The sequence below is a fragment of the Musa acuminata genome, chromosome BXJ1-7, assembly GCF_036884655.1.
Source record: "Musa acuminata AAA Group cultivar baxijiao chromosome BXJ1-7, Cavendish_Baxijiao_AAA, whole genome shotgun sequence".
Lineage (NCBI taxonomy): Eukaryota > Viridiplantae > Streptophyta > Magnoliopsida > Zingiberales > Musaceae > Musa > Musa acuminata.
Genome location: NC_088333.1, coordinates 9,886,563 through 9,902,002, shown reverse-complemented (window position 1 = coordinate 9,902,002; position 15,440 = coordinate 9,886,563). Strand labels below are relative to the sequence as shown.

At 32.3% G+C, this 15,440-nt stretch overlaps 1 protein-coding gene and 1 pseudogene across 2 annotated transcripts; one reads left to right on the top strand and one right to left on the bottom strand.

The window, feature by feature from the left end:
- The first annotated feature begins 991 nt into the window (after positions 1 to 991).
- LOC135583406 (uncharacterized) lies at positions 992 to 6,649 on the top strand. Of its 2 annotated transcripts, none has more exons than XM_065191818.1 (9): positions 992 to 1,605; positions 2,567 to 2,773; positions 2,949 to 3,191; positions 3,998 to 4,064; positions 4,149 to 4,331; positions 4,445 to 4,533; positions 5,045 to 5,086; positions 5,157 to 5,293; positions 6,111 to 6,649. In XM_065191818.1, the coding sequence occupies exons 1-9, from the start codon at positions 1,081 to 1,083 to the stop codon at positions 6,319 to 6,321; spliced, it is 1,704 nt and encodes a 567-aa protein (XP_065047890.1). In that variant the 5' UTR covers positions 992 to 1,080; the 3' UTR covers positions 6,322 to 6,649. The 2 variants fall into 2 exon arrangements, with proteins under 2 accessions (XP_065047890.1, XP_065047889.1); XM_065191817.1 differs by having other exon boundaries at positions 4,913 to 5,086.
- A 637-nt stretch (positions 6,650 to 7,286) lies between these two features.
- On the bottom strand, positions 7,287 to 14,792 carry LOC135680141 (uncharacterized; annotated as a pseudogene).
- Between the last annotated feature and the right edge of the window lie 648 nt (positions 14,793 to 15,440).

Genomic DNA, 15,440 nt, shown 5'->3' with positions numbered 1-15,440 from the left:
TTATAGAATCCCTAATTTTAAATATTTAAATATACTGATTTCTTGACCATACTAAAATTGGAAGAGGAAAGATAAAAACTTTTGATTTGAATTTTTTTTTTCCATCATTGTTTATAGGTCAACAGACAAATCCATTGTAAACTTCGTTACAATTGTTTGTGCCATTCGTCCGATTGAAGTCTCAGTTATATGAGGTGGATTATATAAGTCTCTTCATCATAATAAATGTGATGTGACATTTTCTCAGGCAATCATCAACGCGAATTGTGACATTAATCAGAATTTACGTCATCGATTTATAACATTGTATGCTCTTAATTGAATCTTCAAAGTATATGCTTTTATATTTTTGTTTATTAATATATCGATTCATTAATGATTTCCCCCTCAATAACATTAAAAGTAGGTTACAATATTAGGCACTTAATCAAGAGCGGAACTCTAATGATTGCATTTGCATGGTAATTATCACTTATTCCATGAGCTGAATCCTATGATTTCAATTTTGGAATAGTTTTGGGATCCATTACTTGGATGCAAGCATCCATTAAAATATTAACACGAAGTTGCTCTTTCTGAGGAGTAGGTACTCTAATCCACCATTAAAGTAAAGGAAGCACGCAAAGCTTCCGATTGAATAAAGAACATTACTTTTCCCACCAATCGCTTGGTACCCGCGTGGTTACCGGCTTCGGAATTGGAAGGGTCCCATGGTTTTATCCACACTCCAAGGAAGTTGGTAGAAGAGACTGGCGAGATAAACAGGTGAGAAATATTTTTGGGGGTTCAGCGGAAGACTCGCAACTCTATTCAACGAACACAAAATAAAGAGGCTTACGAAAGCAATGCAACTCTAAAAGCAAGTGGAGGAAGCAGTGGTCCCCAATAGCAAGGTTCCACATGAAAGTAAGTATTCATCCTTCCTTGAAGTGAACCGCGGGGCACCGTAACCGGATTTCTTTTCCGTCGTCTCCCGTCTTTTTATGACACCTCTCTTTTATAACGCCTCTAAAAAAGACTGCACGAGAACGCCTTCTTCTCCTTCTACTACTGTTGCTTCGCCGCGACCGAGCCACCGCCATGGCTGAGGAGGCCGACAGAGGCGCCGTGGCTTCGGATGACCTCGCCCAGTTCCTGTCGCTGGTGCATGCCGCGGACCGGAAGTTCGCCCGCGTCCGCGACCTGCCTCCCTGGGCCCGCGGGCCCCTACACGTCCTTCACTGCCGCAAGGCCTTCAAGGCCTATACCCGACTCTGGCAGTTCCAGCAGCAGCGCCGTCGCGAGTTGCTCGCCGGTGGCCTCCGTCGATGGGAGATCGGCGACATCGCCTCCCGGATTGGGCAGCTCTACTACGGCCAGTATCAGCGGACCAGCGAGGTCCGCTTCCTCCTAGAGGCCTACGTCTTCTACGAGGCGATCGTGAGCAGAGGGTACTTCGAGGCGGAGAGGGCGGCTTCGGCGCCCGATCTCAAGCTAAGGTACAAGGAGCTGAGGTTCTACGTGCGGTTCCTTATCGTGGCGTTGCTGTTGAATCGGACTGATGAGGTCAGGCAGCTCGCCGACCGGTTTAGGGCTCTGGTGGAGGAGTCAAAGGCCGCCTTCCCGGTATTTAAAAGATTGGTTCTTGTGATGTTCCTTCTGTTTTCTATATAGTATCTCTTTTGAATTTTGCTTCCAATTTTGTAGTTTATAGATATACAAAAACCTTCTTTTCCTTTTTCTGATAGACCAGTAATAAAAGGTTTAGCATTTAGACAGTCTTTACTGTTTCTAGAGAAACAGCCAATTACTTACGCTGAATTTTTCATTTAATCCAAGACATCAGCTCATAATTCGTTGCCTCTGTCTCCTCTCTCTCTCTCTCTCTCTCTCTCTCTGATAATTGCCTCTTCGTGGTGCTTTTCCAAATAGTGTTTGATTTTGTTTTCGAGATGGAAAAGTTCTTTTTCATGCATTTTTCAATTAATTCTTGAAGCATCTTCGTTCTCGTCAGGTGGTTCGTCATATTTCGAGGCAGGGAGAAATAGTTCCAGCCTAGTATTCTACTCCCTTCATTACCTCTCTGTTCTGAAATTTGAAACCAAAAGCCTTGATATAGGTCAACCTGACGACCACATGGCCATTTGGTTGTCGACTCGGCTGAATGTTTATGCATAAATCATCCATGATTCTTACAGTGCATGCTTAAGCTTTACATGCTAGAGAAATGGTCTGGCGACAAACTTGATGCCAATGAATTTGACAAACTCATTTTCTTAAAGAAGTCACATGTTCCTGGTGCCAAACTCCTTTAAAGTTCTCTTTCTTCCAAATGGTAGATTTTTTGACAGCTTTATTTTCTTTGAAGTTTATTTAATAAGAGAAATTGTACATATGTCATTTATGCATTTATAATATTTTAAATTTTTTTATGTACCAAAAATGTACCTTCTGTTGAATATTTAAGCTATATACATAATATTAGCTATATCAATGAGATTTGAGTCATTCTTTTTGTTTATTAAGTGATATAATTCACTTTCCTTTTATGTGTTTTTCTCATATTTGTGTCCTTTTTACTTCCCAGGCGACAAACTTTAAAGAATGGAAGCAAGTGGCACAAGAAATATCCAGGTTTCTGAAAGCTGATGCATCTTCAAAAATTTCCAGGCCTTTGAGGTACAATGTCATGTTTGATGCCCATCCATCTTCCGTGCCGCATATTGCAAGATTTCATGCAAATAGAGTGTTGAGACTGCAAGACGCTTTGCTGACAAGCTATTGCCGAAATGAGGTTTGTTGGTGTTTATGATTCAGCAGAGTGAACAAGTGTTCGCTCGTCAATAACTTACCTACTTGGATCATTTGATATTTACATCTTACATTAGAGGAAAGTGCAAACTATTTTTGGATCTAATTATAGAGCATTGATACTTACAAAGTGTAAAATTCCTTGTCCATGCTTTCAGATTAAGCTTGCAGAACTTACTCTGGACACTTTCAGAATGCTACAATGTTTGGAATGGGAACCCAGTGGATCCTCCTATCAACTTCCTAAAAAAGAATCGTGTGAAAATGGTGCTTTTAGCGATCAGAGTGGAACATCTGGATTAATTGACATAAATCTTGCTGCTGATCTGATGGATCCAGATTTGCCTCCAAACCCACGGAAAGCAGTTATTTATCACCCTTCCGTCTCACATTTGCTTGCAGTGAGTATTAAGGGTGCTACCAGTTTTAATTGTTTTTTCCATTCCATCTTTAATGCATCCATTTTTAATGCATCCATTTTTATTGCAAATGTCATCATCTCTGGTTATTACTGTTTGTATGACCTAAAACAATCGCTTCAGATTGCTTGGTGTTTCATTTTATGGGTATTCATGTTACAATGATATTGGATTGAATCTAGACCTTAAAAAGAAGCCAATGAATGGGATTGCTACTCAATCTATCACTAGTGGATCTGAAACCAGAGCTAAAAAGCATTGCTGGATCTTGCATACTGATTAGAACTCAATAATAACAATGTAGTTCATTTCTAAAACTAAGGTCTGGATCTGGTGCTCTGTTTGCAGGATATTTAGGAAAGATCAGTAACTATTTTATATTGTTGCATGTGCAACCATTCTATTAAAACTTTGTGTGCATTTACAATTGCAAAGGACTGGTACCTCTAGTACCCAATGAGTGATACAAGAACCTTTCCAGTTAAATTCTCTAAAGAAAGCCAGTTATCCTTGTACGTCTTACAATAGTTGAACAACTAGAGTGTCAATTAAATCAGAACACAATTATGATTTATATGCATGGATGGATATTCTATATGAAGACGGAGAAGAATGGAGGGGGTTAAATTAGTAGTCTGACTGTTATCGTCAGCTCGCTAATTTGTTGAGTTTTAAAATACAATAAGTTAATAACATCCTTGGTGTGTATCTGCTAGGTATATGTGTACATCATGCTGTACTTCCATATTCTGACCAATTTTTTGGTGGCTTATATGATTTATTTGCAGGTAACTGCTACAATATGTGAAGAATTGTCTTCAGACAGCATTTTGCTAGTCTATATATCAGCTTCAGGTCTCCTTTGTGCTGCTGGTATTATATTAACTATATGTCATGTGCTTAGACCATTCCATCTTATCTCAAGTGAAATATATGCAGGAAAGACAGACTGTAGTGTTGCTTCTCAAAAAGATTTTCATGGAAAGTCGTCAAATTCCTCAAAAGCAAATCATGCTTCTCGGAAAAAGGACAACTCACTGTCTCAACCTGCCGCTGATGATACACTAAATTCAAATACAAATTTAAGGAGTTATGTATGCCTAGGTTCTCAAGGAACTGGAGGTGTTTTCTGTTGTACATCAGATTAAATTTTAGTCACTATTATTGGAACTTTGCATTAGAAGTTCCTCTTTCTTGTGTCGGGGTATGCTTTTAACTGTGTTTTCTAATATCAGGTTCAAACCTCTATCCTGAAGATTTGGTTCCATTTACAAGAAAACCACTTTTCCTTATTATTGACAGCGAAAATAGCCAAGCATTCAAGGCAGGTTTGTTATAACTTGTTCTGGACTTTCTAATCATTAATGCATCATAATGAACACAAGCAGAAATAAGATTTTTTGTTTTACTTTGTGATTCCTTAGAATTTAAGTGAGAGAAAACCTTAATGCCATAATATCCAGATTTCTGGGTATCAAGGTTCAATTCACGAAAACAGCATCCTTGCTTGCAAGTTTAGGGCTATGTACATTGACCATTTCAAAATCCTGCATTAGCGGGAGTCTCGTGTATAGGGTCACTCATCTTTTTAGACACAAGCCTAGTCCTACTAATTTGGTAAAGAATATATTATTTAGTAGGTCATCATTCATTCATGTTATTCCTGGCTCATCTCTTGTTTATGCTTGTTATCAAATTTGTAGACTATACATGGTGCAGAAAGAGGAGAAACATCTGCATTGCTTCTTTCACATGAGAAACTGTTATCAGTATCTGATACTGGTCTGACATCTAGTGGAAGCCAGTTTACTTATTTCCTAACTGCCCCATTACAGGCCTTTTACCAGTTAGTAGGCCTTTCTACTGATGTGGAAGACGTAAGTTGCCTTGACACTTTTTGATGTACATCATTTGAAGCTTGTCTAATGTCTTTATATGTATTTTCAGGATGCATACAGCAATGCTGAGAGCCTGCTTTCTTCTGCTTTAGCTGAATGGGAAGTTGCACTCTGTACATCTTATTCTCTTGATCAGGTTTGGGCTCAAGTCTTAAGTGATCCATTTCTACGACGACTGATTCTAAGGTAATTGTTTTTAATATATTTTTGTCAAATTTTTAACAGCTTTTTCATTGAACATGATATAAAGAACCTCTTACTAGCAACATTTGAATAATTAACAATCTTTTGCCACCAAAGAAAACAATAATTGAGGTAGCAAAATGTGTCTTTCTGATTTAGTGGGGCTGTTAAATGTGATGTAAAATATTCTTGTTAACTTGAGTAAAACTTAAACGTCTGGTATAGTGGAGTTATATGTGATATAATGTAATCTTCCTTCTTGTTAAATTGTTAACCAGCTACTCCTGAGCTGTGATGGCAACGTAGAAAGATAGGACATGAAATTATAATTAACAATGACATAACATTATTAGATAACATAACGCTATCAGATATTACTGTCATCAATTTGCTGCTGCATGATTTTTCTTGATGGGTATGTTGCAGAACTTCTATCTGTACTTTTGTTCATATGGTCGTTTAATATATGGAGCACTAAAGTTGTAGAAGACAACATTCTTTTTGTCATTTGACCAATGGCTTTAAAGTTTGAAACAAGCACAACTGGAGGGGATTGGTAGTTGCATGGCACAGAGTACAATTTGTGAGGATTCAGCCATATCACGGTTGATCACTTGCATCATAAAATTTAGAAAACTGTAATGATCCTGGCTTGAAAGAAATGGACAAGGAGATTTATTAAAATGCATCATTATAGAATACTATTGCTATTGTGCATAGAAATAGTGATATTTGTTATAATTTTTTGTATTGCTATTGCTCCTCTGGATTTGATTATTAGCGGAGATTTTATCTTGGTCTCTTTTCATTTTCTGATCAGGTTTGTATTCTGCCGAGCTGTGATTTCTCTCTTTTGTTCTTCTGGGGACAGTGCTGGCCATCTACCTGAATGCCTTCCTAACCTTCCTGAGTCCCTCTCTCCAGAGTCTGCTGTAACACAGATCTATATCCATCACCTCGCAGAAAGATTAGGTGTCTCGAACCTTTTCCAATTTCGAGATTCCATCAGGGATTCTCTCCTGAGCAGATAACTAGAAGAATAATGTATAATTTTCTGTAGATAAAACCATAGTAGACAGCACCCAACCATTTGTTGATTATTTTGTGTTGATACGCGGGATCACAAACTCCTATGTGGACTACATATTTGAGTGGATCAACCAGAAAATTTCTGGAAATGTATGAGGCTGCAGGTCATTTTAGATACCTTTAGAGAGGTTGTAAGATAGTTTGGCATGTGTCAGCTTCTTGGCAGTGTAACATCCCACTTGTTATTGTCTTATAACATTGCATACGGTCGAGAGTTGTTTGTATTGTATAACTAGTGATCCATGAAGAGTTGATTTTTCATCTTCTAAAGTGATTCATTTGTTATCACCTAATATAATGATCTGTACATGCTTCGACAATTGTTCCTGAATGGCTGATACTGTGGTATTTGTTGTCGAAATCAATTTGCTCTTTGAACTTGTTCTTTCGGATTGCCACTTATCCCAAGAACTGGTATGGATCTCCTCTCATATCATGCAAATAACTATAGTTGTGAATTGTTCTTGACCGTGTCACTAACTGCATCAAAATTTGGTGAAGATAGTTTTGGGCTGCACATCGACTGTAGAACTGCTCATTTCTGCTGCTCGATGTATCAATTACAAACGTAAGTTTCTAGAGCATGAGTACTGGCAGAGCTGTTGTTTCTTTTATGGGACAATGCCACTAGGACATAATAAGTTTACATTATTGGAGACCTGCAGATGATGAATTCTGCTTGTGAAAGCTTTTTCCTCTCAGCGTATCTCCAAATCTCCGAATAATTCTCTTTTGCTTGTGCTTTCCGCAGCATCTATGTGATCAGGTTCAAAGTCACCTAAACAAGCTGCATCATCTATGTGATCAGAACCATCAGAATTTAACTGTCTCCTCATCGCCTGCAACGATGGAGGAAGCAGCCCTTATCTCAGACATGTTACTAAGCGATGCAGATATGCGATGACCCTCAGCGCGCTGAGGGTCCCTTTAACTTTCCTGGTTCTCCTGTTGAATGCCTTCGTCCACTCCAACGTTCCAAAGAAAACTTTGTTACCACTTTACCGGCTTCACTGACAATACTATCAGAGATCGATTCATTCTCAACTTTGCTCGAGTCCAGTGTTGATGTTGCGGCAAGAAATCTCTTCAACACCCTCACACTGCCAGTGGCCGCGGCTTCACTGACTTTGAGGCCTTCATGGTCTTGCTTTAATCTCTGCAAGTAATTTTCCTAATCAGAAAACAGATCCTTTAGCTGAGCGGTCTCTTTCCTGGCAATCTATAGGATTCTTTTTCTTTGACAATGCTTGCTTCATTCACGGCTTGTTTTAGCATTCTCTTCCGTGGCTGCTCTTTGTGATTCCAACAACTTAGCGAGAATAATAAAGAAAAATTACTTCATTGAATTATATTATGGTTTAATTGATACTAACTAGTATATTTGATTATAAAATTGATAGTAAAATTTATATAAATTTTTAGGTTGAATATAGTCTGTTTTATAAGAGATTTCATTAATTTTTTATAAATTATTTATATGAATTATTATAAATTAGCAATTCAAGAGGTAGGTTCTAAATTAAAGCATATCATGATGTTATACTCCCAATTTGATAGGATTATCACTCCTTAACACACTCGATCATTAGAAACATGATCTTTTATTAGTATATTCATTTTTAAGTTAAATTAGATATGTATAAGTTTAATTCACTATAAAATAATAGTCATATAAATTATCATATTTATAATATATTTTGAAAAGCATATTTTGAATGGTATGATTGTCACGAGCTAAGCATAAGCTCAATGTTAATGTATATATTACATAAACATAAAAATATATAAATTATGATAAAAAATATATTATATACATATGACGTGAGATGTGAAGTGTATATATTTTTTATGACATACAGTATGAGAGTACATGAATATATGCTATGATGTACCATGTGAAAGTACATGTATAATGATGACATTGGACGTGAGAATGTATATATATGTTATTATATGTGATGTAGAAATCCATAAATGTGTTATAATTTTTACATGTGCATATAAGCATTTTGAGCTATTTTGATGTAAAATTTTATCAATTTATTGTGCTCTTGTATACAATGATTTTGATATATGTACATGATTATAACCTATAACCAAAAGGAAAAATATTTACATAATATATTCAAAAGTTACACATAGACAAATGCCCATAGGTTCTCGTTCATATCTGTAATAGTATAAGCTCGCACATGTTTACTTCCCGATCCAATCACTTAGGTGGGATACTAATATTTGTACCTGTAAAATAGGGTCTATGACGAGTAATCACTCGATAAGTATAAGCCTTTATAATTTTATTTAGGTTTATTTTAAAATCATTGACATAAGACTTTTAACGATAAATACCTCATCCTAATACTTTTCTAGTAAGCATAACCCTATACCATAGTATATGCAAAAGAAAAAAATAAAATTCTACGTCAAAATAATTCAAAATGCTTATATGTATATATAGGAAACATAACAAATTTATAAACTTCTATACTCCATATTACAACATATATGTGCATTCCCATATTACACATCATCATAATATATACGTACAGTCTCATACTATATGTTATAATATATATACGTATACTCTCACACTGTAATTCATAATACATACATGCGCTTCCATACCATACGTCACATACATGCGCTTCCATACCATACATCACAACTCATGCATTACACATCGTAATATATCCGTTTACTCCCATAGTGTATGCATGCATATAATATATTTTTATTATAATTTTATATATTTTTATACTTATAATATATATATATATATATATATATAATATTTTTATCATAATTTATATATTTGTATGCTTACAAAATATGTATATTCATATTTAGCTCATGCCTACTTTATAACAATCATATCATTCAAAACATACTTTTGAAAATACATTATGAATATAATAATTTATATTATCATTATTTTACAATGAATTAAACCTGTATTTATCTTATTTAACTCAAAAAATAAAGATGTTAGTAAAAAATCATATTCTTTAACGATCTGAGTATGTTATGGAGTGGTATACCTATCAAATTAGGAGTATAGGGATATGAGATGCCTTAATTAAAAATCCTACATCTTGAATTATTGATTTATAATAATTCATAATTTTTTTGATAAAATCCCTAATAAAATATATTATAATCAACACAAAAAAATTTATTTAAATTCCATGGACTATTTTTCAATAATTCTTTCTATAATCAAATAAACTAGTTAGTATTGTCCAAACTATTTGCGAAGAAATTTACTTCATTATTTTAGCTAATTAAATGATTTTGAATTATCATAAAATTTAATAAAAAAATATAAGACACATAAAAACTAAGTACATACTAATTTTTAGCTTAAAATAGAATCATTTGGAGACTAAATTATCCTCTAAATTCAACTATCCACATATATTATGTTTTGTTGAAACTATGTTAGGATAATCTAAATTTATAAATCTCATATCTTAGTCATAGTGGTGATATTAATTCAATTCCAAATCTCACATATCTTTAATGAAATATTTTAAAATATATTAAAAGGATAAAGCTTATCATATATCTAAGAGGGCTGAATAGGACTCTTTCTAAAAAAATAAGAGACTTTAATTACCTCAAATTAAGATACTCATAACTTTACAAATCCATCTCATATTAAAGTCATACCAAAGGTTTTAGAACCATAAGAGATTCATACAAAACATATCCAATAATTAAATAATAATTTGAAGTCTAGGTTACCCAAAAGTAGCTAAAAATATTAGTATATAATCTATAAAGTCAAAATCACAGGTTTAGCAAGAAAAGAATTAAGTTTTTCTTACATCAACCTTTCTTGTACATAGAGTTTCTTAACTTTCATGAGAAAAACTAAGAGAATGATTAAAAAAAAAGAAAGGGTCATGGGTTATTAGATTGATAAAAGGATGAAGCCAAGATAAAGGAGATGTGTTTAAGAGGTTACCATTAGGTCTACGGTTCAATACCATTAGACTTTATTTTATACTTTTTTAATAATATAATTATAAGATATAGCAACTTCAATTGAGTCTAATTTGGTTGGACAAAAATGATATTTTTATCTAAACTCATCATTTAAGTTCAATCTCAAACTTCAATCAATTTAAATAAGGTCCATAAGTAACAGTAACACTAATCTTTTAATTACATCTTATATTTAAGTCTATTAGCACACTTTGACTTATTGTGTCGAAGGACTATACCTTTTTGCTACAAAATATGCTTAAAGTAGATAATGATACATATACATACTCAATAACATTTCATAGAATATTATGAATAATATACTTTAAAAAACAAGTATTTTAACTTTAAAAGCTAAAAATATGAGCATATTATTTATCATATTTATAAAACATAAATATTATAAATCATATAACTAAGTGAAGGTAACATATATAGATTATTTTTATTTATATTGGTATGCTAGTTATAATTCAATGTGTATAAGATTCCGGCACTACATATATTTGTTAAAAAATTATAAGATGAAGCATTTATCATTAAATATCATATATATAATTTTAAAATATTATATACATGACATCATATATACTCACTTAAATAAATCTATAGAGACTTATATTTTTTAAATGATTATTCATTATAAATCTTATTTTATATGTAAGAATACTAATACTCTACCCAAAGTGATTCGGCAGAGAAGTGAACAAGTACGAGCCTATGCTAACATATATATAAATGATGACTTATAAGTATTTTTATATATATAAATTTTAGACATGTTACATGTGTTTGTTTTTCTTTTAGATTTGATGTTGTAATTTTGTATAAGTGTTAAAATTATTAAGTAGAAAAAACTCTATTACATATTTTACATATTAATAGTAGTAATTAAACTGAAAGATGATATTCTATTTTAGTCAAACATATAGGATATATGTGAAACTAGGAATAGGGCTTTACATCTTGAAACTTTTTCTCTATGATTTTATTAGAGAAAAAGTTTCAGTGAAACTTCCAACTTCTACTCTTGTGTTTTTATGCTCAGATTGGGTTGCAGTGAGTCTTCTATTAATCTGGTTGGTTTTTGCTTTCAGTTCTTTGAGGGCAAATGCTAAACCATTCATGGCTATCTTGCTCTTCTCTTCTGCTTCCATGGCTAACTTAAACTAGAAGTAGGTTGTTACAACTTGAAACTTTTCCTCTGTGATCTTTAATAAAGACTTGAAGCTTTCAGCTTCTGTTCTTTTTTTTTCTAAGCTCAGATTGGGTTGTCGTGAGTCGTCTATTAAGCTGGTTGGTTTCTGCTCTTAATTTTTTTAGGGCAAATGCTAAATCATCCATGGCTATCTTGCTATTCTCTTTTACTCTAATAGCTAACTTCAACCAAGCGTAGGGTGTTACAGCTTGAAAATTTTCGTCTGTGATCTTTAGTAAAGACTTTAAGCTATCAACTTCTGCTTCTTTTTCTAAGCTTCCAATGAGTTATTGTGAGTCTTCCATTAACCTGGTTGGTTTCCGCCCTCAATTCTTACTATCTTGTTCTTATCTTCTGCTTTCATGGCTAACTTAGATTAGTAGGGTATTACAGCTTGAAACTTTTCCTCTTGATCTTTAATAAAGACTTCAAGTTTTCAGCTTACGCTTTTGTTTTTTTAAGCTCATATTGGGTTTCTGCGAGTCTTTCATTAACCTCATTGGTTAAGACCGATTAAAATTCAAACATAATCACTAATATATATATATATATATATATATATGATCATATCTTAACTTGATATTCAAGTTTGCTAATATACTTCGGCTTATTGCATGGACCATACATTCTTATTGTAAAATATACTTAAAGTATATAATGATACTTATGTATGCTCAACTAATATTTCATAGATAATTATAAATACTACATTTTGAAAAGTATGTTCTTTTAACTTTAAAAGCTGAAAATATGAATATACCATTTATCAAATTTATGAAGTATAGACATCACAAATCATATAACTAAATGATGGTATATACATATTATTTTTATTTCTATTGACATGTGAATTGCAATTCAATGTGTATGAAACTTGAGCATTACAATCCTTCTCTCATAATAAAAAATTTGTCTTTAAAATTTCTTACTTGAATAGCTCCGAATATTTCTCTCATTCTCTTTTTTAACTTGCTTCCTCCATTATGTGATTCTTCTATAGCACTTTAACTAAATTGGTCTTCTTAACAGGAAGTTCTTTCTCCTTTATATCAAGAATTTGTATAGTCTATTCCTCATATATCAAAATTTTCATTCAATCCTATTAGTTATTCATTTAGGATATGAGAAGGAACTAAAATATACTTTCCCAATATTTATACATAGAATATATTATGCACGCTTGCTAACGTAGGACATAAGACTAGTTTATTATCACATCATTAACCTTATCAATAATTTCATATGGTTCTATATATCGAGGACTTAACTTATCTTTCTTCCCAAATTTTATAATTTCTTTCATTGATGCCACCTTTAAGAATATTATATCACATATATTTTTAAAATATCCTATTATCAATATAATATTTTTGCTTGTTTTGTGTTGCCTTCATCCTTTGGTGAATTTTTTTTTATTACTTCTGATGTTTTTCTCATTAAATTTGGCTCCAAATATTTTTTTCACTCATCTCATCCCAATGAATAAGTGATATGCACTTTCTATTGTATAGTATTTTAAATGGTGCTGTCCTAATGGTTACTTGGTAATTGTTATTATAGACAAACACTATTAAAGATAAATATTTGCTCTATAATATCTTAAATTCCATAACATAAGCTCTTAGTATATTTTCTAATATCTAAATAATTTTTTTTATTAATCATTTGTTTAAGGATGAAAAATAGTGTTAAAAGGTATCTTATCTTTAGTTTCTTATGAAGACTTCCAAGATCCTAATGTGAATATGGAGTCTCCATATGATAAGAATAGTTAGCATGAATTGGTAAGAAATGAGCTGTCTTAATTAATCTATCTAGACTCAAATTTCATCATGTCCCTCCCTAGTCTCAGGCAAACCTACGACAAAATTAAAACTGGTTTCTTTCCATTTTCATTGGGGTATTTATAATGAATTTAAGATATCGGGTGACCTTTGATATTTTATTTTGATTTATTGATAGGTACGACACTTTTCAATAAATTGGATGACATCTTTCTTTGTTCTTAGTCACTAATAGTGTTCTTTCATATCCGAAACATCTTGATTGTTCTAGGGTATATGGAGTATAAATATGATTATGCCTCTATTAAAATATTTTATTTTATGATAGGCTTCTTTAGTGCACATAATTTATTCCGAAATATGATTACCCTTCATTAACTTGAAATTTTTTTCTCTTCCCTAGTTCAATCTCAAACTTCAATCAATTCAAATAAGGTCCATAAGTAACAGTAACACTAATCTTTTAATTACATCTTATATTCAAGTCTATTAGCACACTTTGGCTTATTGTGTCGAAGGACTATACCTTTTTGCTACAAAATATGCTTAAAGTAGATAATGATACATATACATACTCAATAACATTTCATAGAATATTATGAATAATATACTTTAAAAAACAAGTATTTTAACTTTAAAAGCTAAAAATATGAGCATATTATTTATCATATTTATGAAACATAAATATTATAAATCATATAACTAAGTGAAGGTAACATATATAGATTATTTTTATTTATATTGGTATGCTAGTTATAATTCAATGTGTATAAGATTCCGGCACTACATATATTTGTTAAAAAATTATAAGATGAAGCATTTATCATTAAATATCATATATATAATTTTAAAATGTTATATACATGACATCATATATACTCACTTAAATAAATCTATAGAGACTTATATTTTTTAAATGATTATTCATTATAAATCTTATTTTATATGTAAGAATACTAATACTCTACCCAAAGTGATTGGGCAGAGAAGTGAACAAGTACGAGCCTATGCTAACATATATATAAATGATGACTTATAAGTATTTTTATATATATAAATTTTAGACATGTTACATGTGTTTGTTTTTCTTTTAGATTTGATGTTATAATTTTGTATAAGTGTTAAAATTATTAAGTAGAAAAAACTCTATTACATATTTTACATATTAATAGTAGTAATTAAACTGAAAGATGATATTTTATTTTAGTCAAACATATAGGATATATGTGAAACTAGGAATAGGGCTTTACATCTTGAAACTTTTTCTCTATGATTTTATTAGAGAAAAAGTTTCAGTGAAACTTCCAGCTTCTACTCTTGTGTTTTTACGCTCAGATTGGGTTGCAGTGAGTCTTCTATTAATCTGGTTGGTTTTTGCTTTCAGTTCTTCGAGGGCAAATGCTAAACCATCCATGGCTATCTTGCTCTTCTCTTCTGCTTCCATGGCTAACTTAAACTAGAAGTAGGTTGTTACAACTTAAAACTTTTCCTCTGTGATCTTTAATAAAGACTTGAAGCTTTCAGCTTCTGCTCTTTTTTTTTCCAAGCTCAGATTGGGTTGCCGTGAGTCCTCTATTAAGCTGGTTGGTTTCTGCTCTTAATTTTTTTAGGGCAAATGCTAAATCATCCATGGCTATCTTGCTCTTCTCTTTTACTCTAATGGCTAACTTGAACCAAGCGTAGGGTGTTACAACTTGAAAATTTTCGTCTGTGATCTTTAGTAAAGACTTTAAGCTATCAACTTCTGCTTTTTTTTCTAAGCTTCCAATGAGTTATTGTGAGTCTTCCATTAACCTGGTTGGTTTCCGCCCTCAGTTCTTACTATCTTGCTCTTATCTTCTGCTTTCATGGCTAACTTAAATTAGTAGGGTATTACAGCTTGAAACTTTTCCTCTTGATCTTTAATAAAGACTTCAAGTTTTCAGCTTATGCTTTTGTTTTTTTAAGCTCATATTGGGTTTCTGCGAGTCTTTCATTAACCTCATTGGTTAAGACCGATTAAAATTCAAACATAATCACTAATATATATATATATATATATATATATGATCATATCTTAACTTGATATTCAAGTTTGCTAATATAGTTCAGC

Coding starts and splice junctions, on each gene's coding strand:
- LOC135583406 (XM_065191817.1), top strand. CDS start 1,081: ATGGCTGAGGAGGCCGACAGAGGCGCCGTGGCTTCGGATGACCTCGCC. Junction 2,774..2,948: donor CAAGCTATTGCCGAAATGAG/GTTTGTTGGTGT, acceptor CCATGCTTTCAG/ATTAAGCTTGCAGAACTTAC. Junction 4,534..4,912: donor AAAATAGCCAAGCATTCAAG/GCAGGTTTGTTA, acceptor TCAAATTTGTAG/ACTATACATGGTGCAGAAAG.